Source organism: Oculina patagonica, chromosome 12 (genome assembly GCF_052425735.1).
Source record: "Oculina patagonica isolate OP01 chromosome 12, crgOcupat, whole genome shotgun sequence".
Lineage (NCBI taxonomy): Eukaryota > Metazoa > Cnidaria > Anthozoa > Scleractinia > Oculinidae > Oculina > Oculina patagonica.
The window spans coordinates 7437638-7457845 of NC_135769.1; the positions used below are offsets into that span (position 1 = coordinate 7437638).

A 20208-nucleotide genomic window follows, 5' to 3' on the forward strand; every position below is an offset into this window, starting at 1 on the left:
GTTGAATTAATAAGCTTTAATTCTTCATTTCTCGTTGACTTTTCAGCTTTAATCTGTTTAATTTTTAGTTGATTATTCGCTTGGCTGGCCGAATATTTTTGTTTGTCTTAACCGTTGGAGATGCTAAAAGGAAAAGAAAACGAAAAAAACAAAAACAATGAGACTTCATTCAGTACAATAGTATTCTTTCAATTCAGTTCTGCTTTTTAGCCGAGAGAAAAAAATTAAAAACTTATAAATATTAAACTGGGGTTCTGAGATTAAGATCTAACCACGATAAAACATTTTTTTATAAGAAGAACCAAATAATAAGAAATAGAACACTTTTCTTTCCCATTTATATTTCGTATTTCATGTTTACGGAGTCTTCCAAAGCGGTTATTTCATGCAATCATGCATGCCTTGGTTAAAGGGACACAGTCACGGCTTCGCAAGTTCAAGAGCCTTAAGAGGTATTTGCACCATTGGAAACCTACAAATAGTGGTCCAGTTTTGTTAAAAATTACTATGCCAATGTACTGAAGCTATAGAGCGGTTTTCAATTGAGTGTCGAAAGTAATTTGCGTTTGCTTAGTTATTGGTTAAAAAATTTCGCGCCACTTTCTCGGCCAATCAGGAGTAAAACCAAAACCAATTGTGACTCGCTCGCGCACGTTTTCCCGCGCTTCGTGCCAACTACATGTAATTTGCTTCGAGTTTTGATTGGTTCACTCGATTGTCTGTGTCTTTTGTGATTGGCTAGAGTAATTACTTTGGTTTTGGTTTTACGACACTCAATTGAAAACTGCTCTAAACAAGTGATATTTTTGTGATGCCATCAGGAACTTTGATCTCAACTTGAAATAGATAGACTGACTTTTTCAAGTTCTGCCCTTGTGGCCTGGAAAAACAGCTAAACCTTACAACGTCTCCCCTTATCCTTCAACAACAAATTTAGTCATATATATCTTTATCTTAATTTTCAAGGCGCATTTCGTGTACGAGCGAGAGTACTTCGCCAATTTGAGTATTTTTTACTGAAAAACAGAAAAATCCAAGTGACAGTGTCACTTTAACAAACTCCCTCTACAGACCAGCATTCCAAACGACACACAGAGGACAAACTGGCACAGCCAAGTCAATCGCAAGAGACATTTGGACACGCAAGACTTGAAAGCCTCGCTGGAAACCCTCCGCCCGCCTCGCCTCGCCTCGCCTCGCCTCGCCTCGCCTCGCCTCGCGCGTGAGATGATTGGACGTTGGAAAAGTGAGCACGTGTCTTTGTGTACAGCTTTCTAGGTATGCTTCGTTCCGGGAGAAACAGCCTAAGACTGAGGCATATTAGTTGCCACACGAGCTAGCGTGTGAGCCATATGTCAATGCAGGCTCCCTAACTGCATGCGAACAACCCCGGCTAACAAATCGATTTCTTGCTCCTGTTATAGAGGAATGGAAAAAAGAATAAACTTACGTGGTAGAGACATGCTAGACTTGCTCCAAGTCGCTCGTGTGATTCGCGGGAGACCGCTGGATACGGAAACGGAGGGCGCACGCGGGCATGAAAATCAAAATGGCGGAGGTTCGTGGCGGAACGAGCTGTTCCTCGATAGCCCACTTTGTTTTCCTTCCCGCGCACTTTCACACAATCCCGCGCGAGATCTCAAATGCCATTTTACTCAAGTACACTGTGGTCTTTTGCGCTCGATTTCAAAACGATTTTATTCAAGTAACTATAGATACAAAGAAAAAACGAGCGACTTGGGGCAAGTCTAGAGACATGCGTGCACGTGCTTGAATTGTTGCCACGTGTTGTACGCGCGTGATTGCCTGGTGGGACGCATGCGAACGCACGCGGTTGCAGCGATGTTCCGGTGGAGAAAACAGGAAAAGAATGCCAAATTTGACTCTAGCCGACAAAAAGAGCAACTCAAAATTAAGATCCCTTAAAAACCTCAGCACACCAGACACCGCTATAGGCAATCTGTGTTCACGAAGATGAAAAACAACATGAACTACCATTACCATGAAAGCAAAAAATTGTTCAAGAACTTACATTTCGTTACCAGAATTCCTCTTGTTTCCAAGTGAAGGAGACACGAGTTCGTACGGCACACTGCCCACGGCTGTGTACACAACCTCGTTCCCAGGCTCCCGCGCGAGAGATGGTGAGTTTCTTTTCTATTCTTTAGTGGAGGGGGAGTAAAAGTCAGCGGAACTGGCTCCAACAAGATATTATAGACATCGAAAGCCTTTCCACTTCCTCGAAGCGAAGCGCGGGGACGTCATAACTCAGACAAACAAATCGGAATGGCGGATATTAAAACAGCCAGTGTTCCTAACTTTTGAGATCCCTCTCTCTCAGAACACGCTGAGCCTCGTGGGGGTATAGTCATTTGCATTCTATTTTTAGACCTCGCGCGCTTCGCTATTTCAAATCTACAACCCCTGACAAAATTCTTGGGATGTTTTGCCCTTTTATCCTTCCCCTTCCTTATTCAATGTTGAGCGAAAACTGACCTTTCACACAAGATTGTTGGCCTGAGAATGCAGCCGCCTCTCATTCGCTCCCGCTACTTGGTCGCGTTTCGCACGTAGGTAGCGGGAGCGAATGAGAGGTGGCTGTATTCGCAGGCTACAAGATTGTAAAGCCAACACTGATAGGGGGATCGAACGGGGATATCCTACAGCAGTACAGGAATGGGGATTGCTAAATTGAATTCCAAACTCTCTCTTATCGGGCATGTGTTTACAACTTACCCAACTCTTTTTGTCGTCAAATTTTATTCCCACAAATTATGGGTGTTGTATAGGAATAGACCTGTTGGAATGACCGTTGACCAATGGTAAGTGAAAAAAAATAAAAAACACACTGCGGCGAAAAACATGACAAGACAACGCATGTCGGAAAAAAATTGGATTTCAGACACTTAACGTTTTGTATGCTTCAACATACATCTTCAGAAGTGACCGTTAGCTAGATTACAATCCACCATTAAGAAAAAGATGGCGGCTGTGGATTTTACCACAATACCTTTCGAACCTAACACAGCCAAGGGCACAAAAAGACAGCCACGTTTTGTCCTTGTACTAAAAACATTGTTCATGCGGGGTTTAAAGTTTTTTTAATTTTATTCCCAAAAGGAGGAGAGGGGTTAGGGAACAGGGGGGAAGTGAGCAAATTCTCACAGTGGAAACCCGTTAATAAACGACAACCACGCCAACGGGCCATGAAAATTTCGTCGAATTAACGGGGAGGCTTTGTTCATGAAAATAATTTGTATGTATCCTTTTATAAATGAAGAATATAGTGCTGACTCCCCATTGACTTCCATTCGCAGTACGGACGCAATTTCTTGTAACGGAACACATATTTTATGTGCTATTGTGACTTATCTCATCAGAATTTCAGTTGGTCGTAATCACAAATTTATAAAGAAAATACAAAAGTTTGGGAATTCTAAAAGATGGTCGTTTAACGAGTGGTCGGTTGGAGGGGTTTCAAATAAGAAATTTACTGAGTTTTTATTCCGTCCAAAAGCGGTTCCTGTAATAACGAGCAGGTAATATTATAGGGCTGATAATTAGGCGGGGTCCCACTGTAGAAGTAACGAGTTTACAGTGATTATGTCCTCAGTTTGATATAAAATCATTACAATCATTTTTACAAGATTAAAACTGTTTAATATTCTTTTCATTACACAGTTTCCAACGGCAAGCTTTATATTGCTGTCCGTGTTGTTATCAATCAAATTCATAATCATGTCAACACTAATTCATGATATGAATCATACGTAGTTTTCCCTATCTGCAGGAAACCACAACACTCGGCTTGAAAAACCGTTCTTCGCAACGAAGAAAAAAAAAACTGCAGCTTTTTTTGTCGCAGCAGCCAGTCGCATTATGCTTGAAATTAAAATTAACTCTTGAACCTACTGGAAAACTAAAAAGTTCTATTTACACTAGCTATTTAATTAGCAATTTTATAAATCTTTTTTTTCTCGTGATTAAAAAAAAAAAAAAAGATTGCACATGTTTCTAAAAGTGATCCACGCGTTTGAGAGTACAGCGTCTTTCCTCTGGGTTCTGTGAGTTACTTGAGAACTTTTTTCTGGGCGGTTCCAATGTTACATTGGTTAACCTAGAAAAAAATAAGGTTTAGTTATTATTTATGTCCATTTTAAATTATTGAAACAGACAGGAATAGTAAAGGGACTATGTCACGTATTTTAACAGATTTTGAACAACCCAAAATTATATTTGTGTCGTAGGAAACCTAAAAATAATGGTCCATTTTAATTAACAGTTGCTATGGCTGCGGATGGCACGGAAGGAAAAGGATTGCAAATTTAAAAGCGTTAGTCAACGTTTTCAAGTGGTTTCAGCGCGCCTTCAAAAAAATCGATATTTATAGCCCAAGTCTGATTTCTATCCCAAATAAAGGTTATACCGTAGAATTCCGGTTATAAGCCCCCCCGCTTATAAGCCCCCCCCGGTTATAGGCCCATCATCCTGGAAACAAAAAAATACATCCGGTTATAAGCTCCCCCGGATATAAGCCCCCCTCTACCAGATGACAGTACTGAATAGGGCTGAATGTTGCTTTATTATGTGTTTTTAACTTAAAAACGTATTGTCATCAACACTCCCGTGGCTCGTTTTGAAACGTTTTTTTCATTCCGCTTATAAGCCCTCCCGGATATAAGCCCCTCCGTTTATAAGCCCACCCAAAACCCCTTACGAAGTTGTATTAGCCTAGGGCTTATAACCGGAATTCTACGGTATTTTCCGTTAACGTTAAAAGACAATGTTTTCATGGGTGAAGTTGTCTACCACTTATTTCAGGACAGTTTAGACCAAAAAAATGCGAAATCCTGTTTTTTCCCAAACGCATTTACAGCCTGAGCCAATTACTATGACAGCTGGAAAAGTGCATTAAACCAATCACAACTGAAAGCTAAGACACGTGACCAGTGAAAAGCGCGGGAAAAGTCGCGTAAGCCAAATTTTGATTGATTTAAGTTTGGCGTCACTGATTGACTGCGAACACCAAGCATTCACTCTGATTGGTTACATTCGTAGCATAAGTTTCACGAGCTATTAAAGGGCTTCCCAAACCAAAAAATTAAAATGAAGAACACCCTTTCCTTCCTTATCGGTGATTACGGTTTATTTATAGCTGTTGTCAACGCCAAATAACGAGAGAGAGAGAGTCGATTTAATTTCTTTCAAAGTCTATGTTTAGATTGGAAAATATTAAAATAAAATGCGGGGACTTTTCTTGAGTTACAATATCACTTCTCACCTTGGTTGCAAATCGCAGGGAACAAAGTGTTTCCTGAAGAGATTCCTCCTTTGGTGAGATATTTACAAACATAAGGCTGTAGATAAAGGAAAACTAGATCAAGAAAAGAACAGTGAACCCTAGACATAACTGGTCTCTTCAAAAACCTTCTAGCTTACTTTTAGAAATAGGAGTCACGAAAGAAGATTATATTTTTTTAGTGCTGAATTATCATTTTGATTTTCGTGGTGGTGTCTCAAACATAAACAATTCCTTGAGTGAGTTTCTAGATTGGTCGAACTGTGCTTAGTGTCGTAAAACCAAAAGCAAAGTAATTACGCTGGCCAATCACAAAAGACACAGACAACCCAGTGAACCAATCAAAATTCGAAGCAAACACATGAAGCCGGCACGAAGCGCGGGAAAACGTGCGTGAGTGAGTCACGATTGGTTATGGTTTTACTTTTGATTGGTTGAGAAAGTGGCGCGAGATTTTTAAACCAATCACTAAGCGTGGTAATGCAAAACCAAAGCAAACGAGAGTAAAGCAGTTTTCGATTGAGTGTCGTAAAACCAAAACCAAAGTTATCACTCTGGCCAATCACAAAGGACACAGACAATCAAATGAACCAATCAATCTCAAGGTAAATACACGTACACGTTGGGAAGCGCGGGAAAACGTGTGCGAGCGAGCCGCGATTGGTTTTGGTTTTACTTCTGATTGGATGAAAAAGTGGCGCGAGTTTCTTAAACCAATCACCAAGCGAAGTAATGCAAAACCAAAGCAGATGCAAATAGGCCTTATCACGGTTTTCGACGCCATCTTGACGAGTAGGCAAAGCGGCTAGAAATTACAGTGTTTGTATGGGAATCCGACGGCAAATATCTTCTACAAAAATTGAATTCTGGACAACTTATGAATTGTAAAGTTAAGATGCTTGGAAAAAGTTTTATTCGCCAAGTTTGAAGGTTGTCGCTGGGCTAGAAAGCGTTCAGTTACATTTTTTATTTTTCCATACATTTGTCTATAATTTTTCCCGCGAACCGCGTCAATCATGCGGAAAAAAATATAGACATATGTATGGGAAGTTAAAAACGCCACTGAACGCTTTCAAGCCCAGCTACATCCTTCAAACTCGGCGAATAAAAACTTTTGCCTAGTATCTTACCTTTGCAATTGAAAATTGTCCAGAGTTCAATTTCTGTAGAGAATATTTGCCGTCGGATTCCCATACAAACACTGTAATTTCTACACGCTTTGCCTACTCGTAAAAATGACGGCGAAAACCGTGATAAGGCCTATTACTTTCGACACTCAAGTAAAAACCGCTCTATTTGCACCAAAATCTCACCTCTTACTATTTCCTCCGAGCGAGTTTTGTAACAGGAAGGTAAGTTTAGAGTTCCTGTACGGAATGTGCTGCTCTTTGTTGGCCAGAGCCATGATAACATTTCCCAAGTTACTCAAGCTCTTATTGATGTTCTTCGTTTCTCGGAGTCGTTCCCCAGTGGAACAAGACTGACTGAGGCGCTCAGAGCCCGCCAAGTCAATAAGGTTCAGAGTCCCTGCAAGAATACGTTAAAGAAGGTGTGAGCTTTAAAAATTCACTCTTCGTTTGACCGCAAAATCTCAACCAATTACAGGGTTGCCACTCATTAGAACCCAAAAAGTTCCCTGACTTTTCACTGACCTTGCATTAGGCGAATAATAAAATAAGCCAAATCCTCTTTTCATTTGCTTCAGCTTCTTCTGTAGACCATCTATATTCTTCTATTGATTTTTTATCTCTTTACGCCTTTCACGGATTTTGAACGCATGAAAACAAAATTCCATGACTTTTCAAGAACTAAGATTTTCCCTGACTTTTCGCAAAATTCCCTGACCTTGAAATTTTTTTGTTTTCCCTTGACTTTCCCCTGACCGTGGCAACCCTGAATTTACGATTACGGGTCAGTGCGTTGTGTTCTTGGACAAGACACTTTACTCTCACAGTTCCTTTCTCCACCCAGGTGAATAAATGGGTACCAGCGAATTGCTGGAGAAACTTGGTAGAATGCTGGGGAGTAAACTGCGATGGACTAGCGTTCCATTCAGGGGGAGTAGAAATACTCCTAGCCGCGTCATGCTACAGAACCCGAGTTGGGATTAAAGGCATTACTTTACGGTAAGCTAGTTTGCGTTGCACTCGTACGAGTACACACCTCTGATTGGTGACTGCTTGCGCGCGAAAATTCAAAACCGAGCATCAACCAATCAGAGACACTTCACAGAGCTGCGTCATCAGTATGGAATGTTTCAGATCAAATGGAACAATCACGTATTCAGAACCCCCTTTTCCTGACCAAAAGGATCCACGGTCCCTGGAACGAGACTGTAGCGAAAACTGAAATTCGCAAAATCATTGAGTTGGTTCCTATTTTGATGGACTACACAATAAATAAGAAAGTGATAAATGATCATCGCAGTGAAATCCAATAAGATGGAAAAGAAGCCTGAAAAAAATTAGGGCCAACGAGATTCGAACCCGTGACCCCGCGAACCGGTCGATGCCTACCAAGTGAGCATGAAGCCACACATTGGGAGCGAGTAATGTGAGTTCAATTACCCGTGAGAGGAGGAAATGATGAATGATGAAAAATTCAAATGAACTGCGGATGGATGAAAGTGAAAATGATCATCGCAGTGAAATTCCAATTTAAGCATTGGAATTGAGCATTGGGTGGCTCAAAGCCACTGGTAGGGCACGCACCGGATCGCGGAGGTCACGGCGATCCCGAGCCCGTCATGCCTATTCCATTGCAGAAACCTGCGATGATCATTATCACTCATATCCATCCGCAGTTCATATATGAATTATTTCATATACATTACATCACAATAAAAAAGGCCAAACCCCCAAGATGCGAGCTTCACACGATAAAATTAGCTCTAATATTTCAAAATATAAGTCATTTTCCGTATCATTTACTTTATTTTTGAGGAAATACTCGATGGGTTCTGTACCTTGGCACTTTTCACCGGTAAGAAGATTTTCTCCGACAAGTTTCAACCTAAAGACGCTGTGACTTCGTGAGGATCGTTCATTGCACTGAGTGGCGGCCACAGCTCTGTTCTGAGTCGCCTTCTCCAACAGACTGTACACCTGGAAATTAAAACACAGACACTACTCTTACTAACATGCGACACATTTTCTACTTTCCCTTACCAGTACTTTCTTTGGTCGGTTTAATGATTTTAAGGTCATTGCCCTGTATTGCATTGCACATTTTTACTGCGCAGAATTTTCGCGTTTTGCGCGCCCACATAAACAAATGGCGTTTTTTTTGCGAAATGAGTGAGAAAAATAAATCGTCTCTTTCTCGTTAACGGGTATGGTGACCTATCAATTTTTTCTCAGATTTTGGGTGTAGCGATCAAGTTCTTTCTGTCAAACGAAAACAGATCAATTCCCATGTTTAAAAACTAAATTGTCAATAGAAATGTGTACTTTGCCAGTACTTGTAAGGGAATTATTAAGGAATTATGAGGTTAATACAAGGTATTCCTGTTCCTAAACGAATATGGGGACCCCACTTTTTATTTGAAAATTTACGTTTAAGGTAATCAACAAGTAGACAAAATTTGGTTGAAAACCTATGTTCAGTTTTATTTCGGGGCAATGACCTTAATGGTTTTATTTTTTGGTGTCGTGTCAAGGTACGTCACACAATGTCTCTTGTGTTATGTTTCGCACAACCCTTAAGCACCTTTTCGTACTTCGTCCCCCTCACCGGGCGACGCTAGTCGCACTTTCCGAGAAAGTTGTGTGACACAAGACTGTCAGACAACGTTCCTTAGAAACAACCGTCCTAAGTGACGGACCATTTAATTTTTTTTGGTGGAGGCGGGGGGAAGGGTTGGGTAATTTTTCTGAGTACGATTTTTTTTTTCGGCATTGGTATTTAGCAAGAATTTTCATTATTAACATGACCCTCTGTGAGAGTTTTTTGCAGCATCCATCTTTGGCGGGTGGGGCTTGCTTGATTTTTTTTTTCGTGATTTCTTGTGAACGATTTTTTTCTCCTACTTTTCTTGTGCAAGAATATTTTTTTTCGTAATTGCCCGAAGCTCCTCCCCCCTCAAAAATTAAATGGTCTGCCCCTATAGGCTGCCTGTCAAATTTTGGGCTTCTTAACGGTTCCGCTGCCTCTGGTCACACAACGTTTTGCTTCGCAAGTCACACAATATCACACAACATCGCGCTATTTTCTTCTATTGTTGGTCACACAGCATGTTCTAAAGAGGAACAGTGTGACACTGAGGCACTAACCTGTCTTTCTGACGTGACAGTCACGGTCTTCACGTTCGTGACAGTAACTTCGCACGCCCCGCTTGTGCTGCTGGGATTGACAAGTTTTATGTCGTGCTTTGTATTAGCATCTCCAGAACCCAGAAGGTCCTTGATAGTTTCGTTGTAAATTTCCAGGAAGCTGGCTTCAATGGCGTACTAACAGGAGAAAAAGTACATGTAAGATTACCCGATAAATCTAGAAAAGAAGTGGTTGAAGGAAAGAACAGGGTCGACAGCCGACCTTAATCCACCTGAAAATTTTTTAGGTGGATTTCCTGTGACGCGTCACTTTTTACGTGCGTGAAAAAATTTAGAGACAATGTATGAACGACTTGCGTTAACGTGTAAGCAAGTCGTTCATACATTGTCTCCAATTTTTTTCACGCACGTAAAAAATAACGCTTCACTGGAAATCTTAGCCTTAGAAACAATGTATGAACGACTTGCGGACACGTTTACGCAAGTTAGTCGTCCATACATTGTCTCTAAATTTTTTCACGCATTAGATTCTTTCTGGTGTCCAAATTTAAATAAGCGCCGGGGTGCTTATTCGAGTAAATACGGTCCGTAGTGTTTATCGGTTTTCGAACAACCCGCCCATGGCCTCTATCAGGCTCTCTATTTCCGGAAAAACGCACGGATAGCGGCGGGCGAAATAACCTGAGTATCAGGCCTTCCTAAGGGGAGGGGGGAGGGTAGGCTACGGGCGAAAAGGCTTTCTCTTTTTCGTTCTAATCCTTGTGCTAGCGTTTTACTCACATACTTTGAGCTCGCAGGGATGTAGCTAAGAAAACACTAAGCCGGCTAATAAACAAGCTTGCCCAGCTGGCTTTTCTGGCCTTAGAAGCTCTAAAGCAGTAGCACAACAACCTGCTGGTACTAAATCGAAGCTCACCTGCCAGCCCTTCTCCTTGAGGTCCTGGGACGTTCGGAACACTTGCTCCATGGCCCGAGGAATCATTCCTTGTTGATCGTGGTCCGCCGTGTTTCCTTCCATGGTGTAGGTTTTTCCCGAGCCTGTCTGTCCGTAAGCAAATATACAGACATTGTAGCCGTCCAGAGCTGATTGAATCAATTGCGAAATTTCACCGAAAACATCCTGTTGACTTGAAGACGGGTTGAACACTTTGTCGAAGGAGAATTCGTGTTTAGGTGCAGCTTTTCTGGTTCCGCAAATACTCTGTGGATGATAACAATCAAAGCTCAAAAGTGGATACTTCCTGTACAAACAAGTCGAAGAAGTAAACTACCGAGTTTTTAATACTAAAATAGTTATTTGTAAGATTACCGTAAAATGCCGATTAAAGGCCAACTAAAATGCTCCTCCCAGCCTTCCGCCCATCCCGATTAGCATTTCCAAACAGGTCTTTTTTATGCCCTAAAAGTCCCCCCCCCCCCCCACCCTAAAGTATATAAAAGCTCCCCAAGTTATAAGCCCACTAGAAAGCGAATACAGCCGCCCCTCATCGCTCTCGTAGCGGGAGTGACGAGAGGCGGCTGTATTCGCAGGCTAACCCAAAGCCCCTCACGAAGTTGTTTTAGCCCAGGGCTTTTAACCGGCATTTACGTTATTGAGATCAGCAGTTTTTCCCGTGTCAGATGTTGGTTGCAAACGGTAATGTGACAGGAATCGCGAAATTTAAATGTGTGATACAGCGTTACTAGCAGGAATAGACTTAAAGAGCGGAAAATTTAAAACTGGCTTGATGTTTAAAACCCTTACCTCATTTGGCGACGTTGGTTCCAGTACCAGTTCCCTCTCGTCCTGCCCAAATGAAAACATGCATGACCGCTGATCCTCTTCTGACGTCAGCATGGGCCGTACGCGACAGAAGACCCGGATGTTGCCTTTCAGCTCCTGAATGGTGTTATGAAGCTCACGCCGGATTGTTTCTTCGGAGCGCAGTTTGGATTCCAGACCGGCCACGTTAACTTGAAGACCTCGTATCGCCTCTTCGAGTTTTGCAATAGTGTCGCTTTTTTGTTGACTTTCGTTGAGCGTTTTTTCAAGATTAACCTTTTGAAAAGACGTCGAAAATGATAATTTGAATTTTCAGGTTGTGCGCCATCAACAGAGTAATACACTGCTATTTCTGAGCGGACTCATTTGCTTTGCGAGGAAGCATCTGAACAAAATTTGAGTACCCTAAGCATTCCGCACTGATGACGTGGCACTACAGAGATCTGTAGTGTATCTGATTGGTTGTTACTTGCACGTGAAAATTTTAAACCAATCAACATCCAATAGAAACACTGCACGTACCTGTGTAGTGTTGCGTCATCAGTATGGCATTTTTTGTCGAAGGAGTTTTTCGCGGGAGATGAATTGAACGCGCAAAGCGATGAGAAGTGACTGTTTTTAGTCAGGGCAAGTGGTGTAACAAACAAATGCCGAGGAAAAAAAATTGAAGAGAACTACAGAAAGGCACAAACAAAGTAGACACGGAGTAGATTGGGATAACATAATGAAGAAAGCTACAAAAAGAAAAAACAAACAAAAAAAAAATCAGCAAAACTAGTACTAGACCGACCTTTGTAGCCTGTAGTTCTGTGGTAATGCCCAGCGAATCTGCTGTCATTTTAGCCACAGTGGATTTCAAGGCCATGACCTCTTGTTTGGAGATATTAAGTTCATTTTCAAGCGAGTCTTTCTCCTGTTGCAGACATTTCTTGGCTCGTTTTTCAACTTCCAGCTCAAACTCGTGTTTGAGTTGAAGGGATCTCACTTCTTCCTCTGTGTTTGTGAGTTTAGTCTGGAGATCCTGAATCTTGGCTGTGGCCTAAGAAGAGATGGCATTATAACAAGGACAAAACTGAGTACTGCATGAATGTACGTTACAAGTACCGTTAGGTTATAGTTCGTTTCAGTACCCTCCCTCCAATAAGTAAATAAGCACTCCCCGCCCCTCTTTAAACGTGCTTTTGTTCATAAGCGCCTCACATTGAAAAGAAAGAGCGAAAGAGAGAGAAAGAAAGAAACGGGGTAAAAAAGCAAGAAAGCAAGGAAGGTAGGGAGGAAGGAAGAAAGAAAGAAAAGAAGGAAGGCAGAGGAAAAAAAACCGTGTGTACGATTGATCGATCGAACGTTGTTCTGCATCCAATGTTTTAACTTTTTAAAAAAGAAAATGATTTTCTACCTCTCAACTGACAAGAAAGTTTCAAGTTTTAATGACAAACAAACGGCAAATAAGGATAACGCTTATAATTACCCGGGAAATAAAATGTTACCATCCATCAGCAATAAAAATGGTATTTCTAAATGATGACCGGCAAAGCGTGTTTAAAGAAAATAATTGCGATATACCTCTTGCTCACACATTTACTGATTGAAAAAAGAGAAAGGAGGGAAAAGAATTGCTAACCTCTTCAGTTTGTTGATGTTTTACTTGCACTGTGCCCTCAAGTTGTTTGTTCAAAGATTCCAGAAAGCCTATCCTTCCCTGATTATCACCGATTGTTTTTGTCATGTCCTCCATGTAAGTTTTCGATTTAAACATTAGCTCCTCCATGTCTTCCAACCTTCCTTTGTAGTCCCAAGCGGGTCTTTTCTTTCCTGACGAAAAAGAAAAACAGGAATAGCATTAGCGTGCGTCGTGATTCAGGGTTCGTACACAAAGGACTTTTCAAGGCCAGGGGCGTAGGCGGCTTTCTGGAGAGTTGTAGGCCTAACCGCTACATGGGGAGGGGGCAGGGTGTGGTTTCCCGGGTATGCTTCTGATAAAGGCCCTCAACAGTGCAATTCGGCAGCACCTAAATTTTGGCATTTCGTTATCGAGAACGGGCCGGCAATTTTCACTTATTGCTAAATATATAAACGTGTCTTTAATACTAAACGACACATACCTAACACTTGGTAAAATAAAGTTCTTGTGTTCGAGTATAAAGTGCCAATTTTACATGATATCGTTCCGCCTTAGGGTTTGTCATTCATCAGTGGAAGGCAAGTTGCTGTTTCGTTGAAAAACTTGCTCGCGCCACGCAATACAGATAATAATGCCACGGACTTGTGCGTCTTCAATAGTGTGGCCATATGTATAAAAATGCTCTACGATAGGAAACCCCGACATGCTTCGGAGGTGCTCAACGAAGCGTTGCCGTAGTGTGCGACCAGTTTCGCCGATGTAAATTGCAGAAAACAGCGACAAGAAATGCCATACTCTTAGGCTGTTGTTTCGCAAGTGAAAACATCCTTGATGACAATGGAGAATTTGGAACCCTGAAACATGGTTCCAAGAGAAATGTGATCACAGGTGCGGCAGCGAGCGTGCGTACATGGAGAGTTTTTCACGAACACGAATGTACCTTTTCTCCCGGTCTCCCGCTTCCCTGACCCCCTCCACTTTATACTTTTCTATGTTTTAAAGTACAGGTGCCATGCAGCCAAGAAAATTCTACCTATTACTTGACTATACTCTAGAAGTCTCCCAAGTTTCTACTTGCTAGAGACTTGATCAATCGCGAAAGGGTAGTGGCGACTATTTTAATGCATACTGCTTTCTATATCATCTTGAAAGAACTTCAACCTGTACATTTTAAAAATACGAGCGGGTTAAAAAAAATTTGTAGGCCCGGGCATACGGGCCTATAGGCTAGATACGCCCCTGAAGGCCTTTCCAGGACCCTTCTTGGAAATTTCAAGGACTTTTTTTTCATGAAATTTACCCCAAATCAACGATTTCCAGTCTGTTGTGCCCTTGATGTGCTTGCTGAAGAACTAAAAAAATTGCTTATTTTGGCGGTCTTCTTATTGCCTTGAAGCCTTTTGACGTTCAATAAAAAAATCAAGGACTTTCAAGGACCAAGGCCTCGTGAAATTCAAGGGTTTTCAAGGGATTTCAAGACGCATACCAACCCTGGTGTTTTGTTTAAGCCTGCAACTGACATTTTTATTCAGGCTCAAATCTTCTCTCTGTCTAAAGGAGCTTTCCATTTGTCAGAACTGTCCGGCCAGACATATTCGAGAACAGAATTTGGATGTTAATCAGATTTGTCCTGTCAAATCAGTCAACACATAAATATTATACATTCTCTAATTGCTCAGAATTTTTTCCTGACTTTCCCTATGGTTGATCATTGTGCAATTATTTCTTTTTTGTTATGGTGGATTTGTGTGAAAATCTCGTGAAAAAAGGCCCATTTCATGGTCCGGCCAGCCAGTTCAGACAAAAGGACAGCACCCTGAGATACAACCTGAAAAATTCCATGTAGATGACGTCACTCTACAGACATCCATGTAGTGTTTCTTCATGGTTGTTGTTGTTCTGATTTTTCATGCGAAAGTAACAACCAATCCGAGACACTTCACAAATCTCTGCAGAGCTTCATCATCAGTACGGAATTTTCTCTCCAGTGAGGAATTAATTGAGATGCATGGAAAGGTCTTTTTTACTAAGGTTATAGATTTCTCAATGTTTTCAGTCCCTTTAGACTAGAGAAGTGATCCCACAAACATGACATGTTGAAGGCAAAATGCCCTTGGATCAGAAAAATTGAGGTACATGGGAGACCATACCCCCTTTAAAGAATTTTTAAACGTTTTGTCAAATATTTAGAATAAAAATCAGCGAAAATAAATGACGTTTCGATGAATCACGGTTCATCATTATCAAATTCTAAAAAAGTCAGATTCTGATGAGATTTTTAGAATTTGATAATGATGAACCGCGATTCATCGAAACGTCATTTATTTTCGCTGATTTTTATTCTAAATTGTATAACGAAAGCCTCCGTTATTTGTCAAATATACATGTATACTAGCTATGAAACTTGTTGAATGTTTGAAGAAATTAATATGGATCCAAATGGCAAAACCATATCTTCATTACAAATAAATATATCTCCTGGGTGTTATAATAAGCAAACGAGCCTTACAGTTTTTCAAAAACCCATATCCCAATTTGTTAAAATCTTCAATTTGTTCTGTCAATCCGTACCTTCTTTTGTATTTGCTGTGTAATTGAAATGTTCCTTCACTGTTTTTAGCAGTTATATTAATGTTTCACTCAATTTGGTGGCCATTTTCTTACGTAGTAAAAAAATGTCTAAATTTGGCTGAAATGTGTGACACTGTTCCTTTAATTAAAGATCCCTCATGGGAAAAGAATACCTTATTACATGAAATTTTCGCGACACGTTAATTTCGCGAATTTCGCGCTTCTGAAAAAATCGCGAAAGTAAAGTGGCGCGAACAATAAGTGACGCGAACATAACATGACGTGAAAATTAAGTGACTTACATATGTCAATAATCATGAAAGAATAAGTAACTGTTTAATACCACTAAAGGGTCGCTTTAGAACAATTACTCATGCACGTACAAGCATGACCTGCATGTAGACATTCCGAGAACTACTCTGTTGTTGCTATTGCCGAGATTTAGTCTCTGCCCTTGCGTTTTTGTTACGTTTGATGTTATTGTTGTTTTATTTTATTCAAAGGCATGTTTTAAATAATATTGCCAAGGAAGTATAAATTGTGTCTTACTCAAAAACGCGAAATTAAAGTGATTCATAATACAAAATTCTTGCCAAATCGTGAAATTTAAGTGTCGCGAAATAAGGTATTTATTGCTTTCTTCATCAAAGTGTTTGGTTAGGCCCAAGTACTCACCTTTTGGACCCAACAATGCATCAGAAGCAGGCGCCTTTGAACTGGCATTTTTATTTGCTGTTGTTGGTGGTCTAGAAGCTATAGTTTGTCTCTTGGTAGTAGCAGACACTGGTGCTGGTCGCGCCTGTGTTAAAGCCGCACCTCGTCTCATAGTACTCGCTGAAGTTTGGCGTCTTAAAGTCGAGGAGACAGCTGACCTAGTTGTTCCGGTTTTGGCTTGAGGTGCAGACTTCAAAGAAGTTTGGGATGTTGATTTCTTCATTTTAGGTGGTGGCTGTAATGAAAGGATATTTTAAAAAACTAAAACTTTACTTTTACAGTGCTTCTCCTCACCCAGGTGAATAAATGGGTACCTACAAATTTAATACTGGGGTTAACCTTAGGATGGACCAGCATCGACTCAGAGGGATTGAGTAGAAACACTCAGGACTAGCTAAATGCTAAAGGAACCAAGATAAGCTCTTTGAAATAAAAATTATTGTATTTGATTGCCATACAGGGCATTTGCAGGAGAAGATCCAAGAAGGTTGCAGCAGTGCGTGCACAACCTCATGCCATGGCAGCCTAAGAGGCAGGGCCCTCCTCCATCCACCCATGATTTGTTTAGTACCACTACATGTGAGGTGGAGAACACTGACTGATGCTCTATGATTTCTTTGAGAGGAACTTAGGATCTATGGAAATGATTACATGACATTTATATGAGCAGTCCCCAACATGGCCAAAGAGGGAATAAGATTTCAAGTCACACTCTTGTGTCTAAGAAATAGACATCTCTTGAGGCTTTTGCTTCATTTGAGAACAGTCTGGTGAACAAGTGCCTGTTGATGGCAACATCACTTCAATGAAAAGTTACTGAGCCTATGATATTCGTCCCAGAAGTTGCTACTAATACTACATAATACTACACGGAACTTGATCTGTTGAGTTATATTCTCAGTCATCTATATTCAAATTTTCAGGTCAAAGTTCCCAAAATAAAGTTGTTAACTTTACTTTAATCAATGGAAAAGATTCCCTTCAATCTTAATCTCGCATACAAACCTCACAGTTGGGGGGTGCAGCATTGGTAAATGCCTGTTCACGAGGCCTCTTGATGGCTGACGGTGGCCTAAGTTTACTGACAAATTGGGGTTTTGCCATTTGCTTACTGGCCATGATATTCTGATCTTGTGTTGATAATGGGGAACGCTAAAGAAAAAAAAATTAGAAAATATATTACATGATTAGACAGCAGTGTTGTATGTACAGTATAACATGTGCTCTGATTGGTCTAGAGCTGTGCTATAGCAGTGCCCGGATGCCACAGGTGACTAACTTTTGTCTTTGGGTGACTTGTATAACTTTGCTACCATGGGCACCCAAGATGTCTTACGTACAAGCCTTTGGGCACCCTGTAATTTTTCTAAGATCACAGCTTTGTGGTCATGCAAATAATTGCCTTCTCACTGCTTTGCCACTTGCTTGTATGACCCAAACATGAGCTCCTTGTAGGTTATAATTAATTATGTTATACTGTTGGCATTGTTTTGCAACCCTCCAAGTTTAGTTTTTTTCCTAAGCAGCCATTTGGCCACTGACTGCTCAAGTTTGGTCGCCAGTGAAAAATTTAAAATTAAGCTCCTGCATTTCAATCCTTCTTCTCGATTTTAGTCGCCAGGCTGGCGATGTCGGTTTGAATTTAGCTGCCAGCTCCAAAGTTTTAGTCGCCATGGCGACTTAAATGGTCCTAACTTGGAGAGTTGTTTTATAAATGAAAAGAATCCTGCTTTCACAGCATAATGATAACACTCAAGAAAGGATGGGAGAGTTTGAAAACGCTTGCCTTCAGCTCAGGCTTACAAAAACTTTTCAGTATTTCTCCCAAACTTTCTCTTTTGATTGCATCAGGCTTGTTATTTTCTACACATCAAAGTTTTTATTTCGTGAAAGGCATTCATACTCTTGCAGTTGGGCTTTGCAGGCTCTTTTGTGGAATATAGGGCAAAAAATCAGCAAGCAGAGCTGGCGAAAAGAAATCAGGAACTCAAACAGTGCTCCGCTTGCCGATTTTTTTATCACCTTACATTTATATCCACCCTGCGGTTGAGATTTGGGAAGTAGAAAGAGGCCCCTGCATAAATCTTGTCATTTCTTTGAAGTCGCTGCAGCCCCAAAGTTTGGTCTAGTCAGTCTGGATAAAACTGGTTTTTGCTGTGCAGGCATTAATTTTTTTTGGAAAAACTGACAGTTAAGATGGAGCCCAAGGTACGCTCTTGAGAGCACTAGAGCTGACGATTGCTCTCGCCATCTGCTGCAGTTTGTGCGCGCGTGCAGCTTGTGGATCATTTAAGATCTCTGAGTTTTTGCAAACCAAGAAGACATTTCCAATTAAAATTGCACATCTCTACCTTAAAGGAGAAGTTCACTCCAGAATGGCCATTTATTTTCTTTACGCCAATAAAAAGTTTACACAAAGATATGTTATTCACCAAAATTTCAGCTTCCAACGGTTGCTATAACCATACGAAATCTTTCCCAAAACTCGACAACTGAACGCCGCCATCTTGGAGCTGGTAATGTATGCGTGACGTCAAAGAGCTCAGCCTGAAGTTTGGCGTGAAAATTTTTATAGTCAAAACTCCTTGTTTTTTGAGCAAAAAGGAGATGCACAAACAGGCATTTCGACAAACAAAAGCCACTACGAAGAAGCAAGGAGTTTCGAGTATTTAAATTTTCCAACCAAACTTCAGGCTGAGCTCTTTGACGTCACGCATACATTACCAGCTCCAAGATGGCGGCGTTCAGTTGTCGAGTTCTGGGAAAGATTTCGTAAAGTTATAGTGCACGTTGGAGACTAAAATTTTGGTGAATAACATATCTTTGTATAAACTTTTTATTGGTGTAAAGAAAACTAATGGCCATTCTGGAGTGAACTTCTCCTTTAAAGTCACTAATAAGACCTCAAGCAGTGCTTGACATATTTTTTCCGGAAGGAATTCAGATGCTTTTTGAAGAAAAAAATTTGCAAAACAAACACTTTGTTCACGCTCTTGTGCGCGCATGCTAAGATTAGGTGGTCCTTGCGCGGGATTGCGTGCAAGCTTGACATGTAAGCCTTGCGCATGCTCAACAAAGATTTGACGTGATTCTTGCAGAGCCCTTTCTTCTCAAGTATATCGGTGGAAAAGAAAGGGCTCTGTTTGCAGGGTGACGTATATCCCACTGCATAGCCTGCTCACAGGCTAAGTTTATGAACAAAATTATGTAGTATTTGTCAAAGTTTCATGCACATGTATGATACTTACAACTTGTACTTCTGTAGCATCCATTTTTTACTGTTTCTAGTCTTGGATTTAGCACATATATAAAAAACAATGTCTAAAGAAAATACAGAGAAAAAAATTTCAAGTTACTCGCGATCGGTCAAGTAGCTAAGTTAGCAAGCTTACTCACTTTACAACTTAAAAAATTTAAGCTCGAGTTTATAAATAACATTATGTAACTGCAGAATACCAGGTCACTCGAAGCAGTAGTCCAAATTGAATACATTCATTTCCTTTTTCAACTGCTTTCTATATCATTTGCTTTTGTGGACAAATGCTGTTTATGACAGTAAACTCACGAGTCAATCTTACATGCTAAACAGTTGGAACCAATTTTTGAAGATTGGGAATGGAATATACTTTGAAATTTACCAAGAGTTTGTAAATCACATACAGGACAATGAAACCAAGGTTATAATTTGATAAAAGCCGTAACGTGGTAGCGACTAAATGCTTTCAAGACGCTGGGATCTGTCTCCAAAGCGTTCAGACAACAACCAACATGGCGGCTCGTGAGCGCGCTACAAGAACTTCAAGTAAAAATACTTACCAAAGCGAAGGTAGGAATCCAGAAATCAATCGTAATAAACTAATAATACGGCTAAAGAAAACTTATAAAACTAAAAGTTAAGGCGATCGAAAATCGCAGAGATGAATAAACGTTACTTCTGTCGCTGCAACTCGCTGTGGAACGATAAACGAAC

At 40.7% G+C, this 20208-nt stretch overlaps 1 protein-coding gene across 1 annotated transcript; it reads right to left on the reverse strand.

Annotated features, from left to right (window-relative positions):
• Window positions 1–3637: 3637 nt before the first annotated feature.
• Window positions 3638–20208, reverse strand: LOC144631296 (carboxy-terminal kinesin 2-like). The gene is made up of 13 exons (XM_078489705.1): window positions 20055–20208; window positions 19487–19559; window positions 17244–17390; window positions 16200–16473; window positions 12954–13144; window positions 12123–12371; window positions 11315–11608; window positions 10487–10771; window positions 9571–9747; window positions 8265–8403; window positions 6613–6826; window positions 5282–5357; window positions 3638–4117 (listed from the first exon to the last, which is right to left on the reverse strand). The coding sequence occupies exons 2-13, from the start codon at window positions 19508–19510 to the stop codon at window positions 4070–4072; spliced, it is 2118 nt and encodes a 705-aa protein (XP_078345831.1). The 5' UTR covers window positions 19511–19559; window positions 20055–20208; the 3' UTR covers window positions 3638–4069.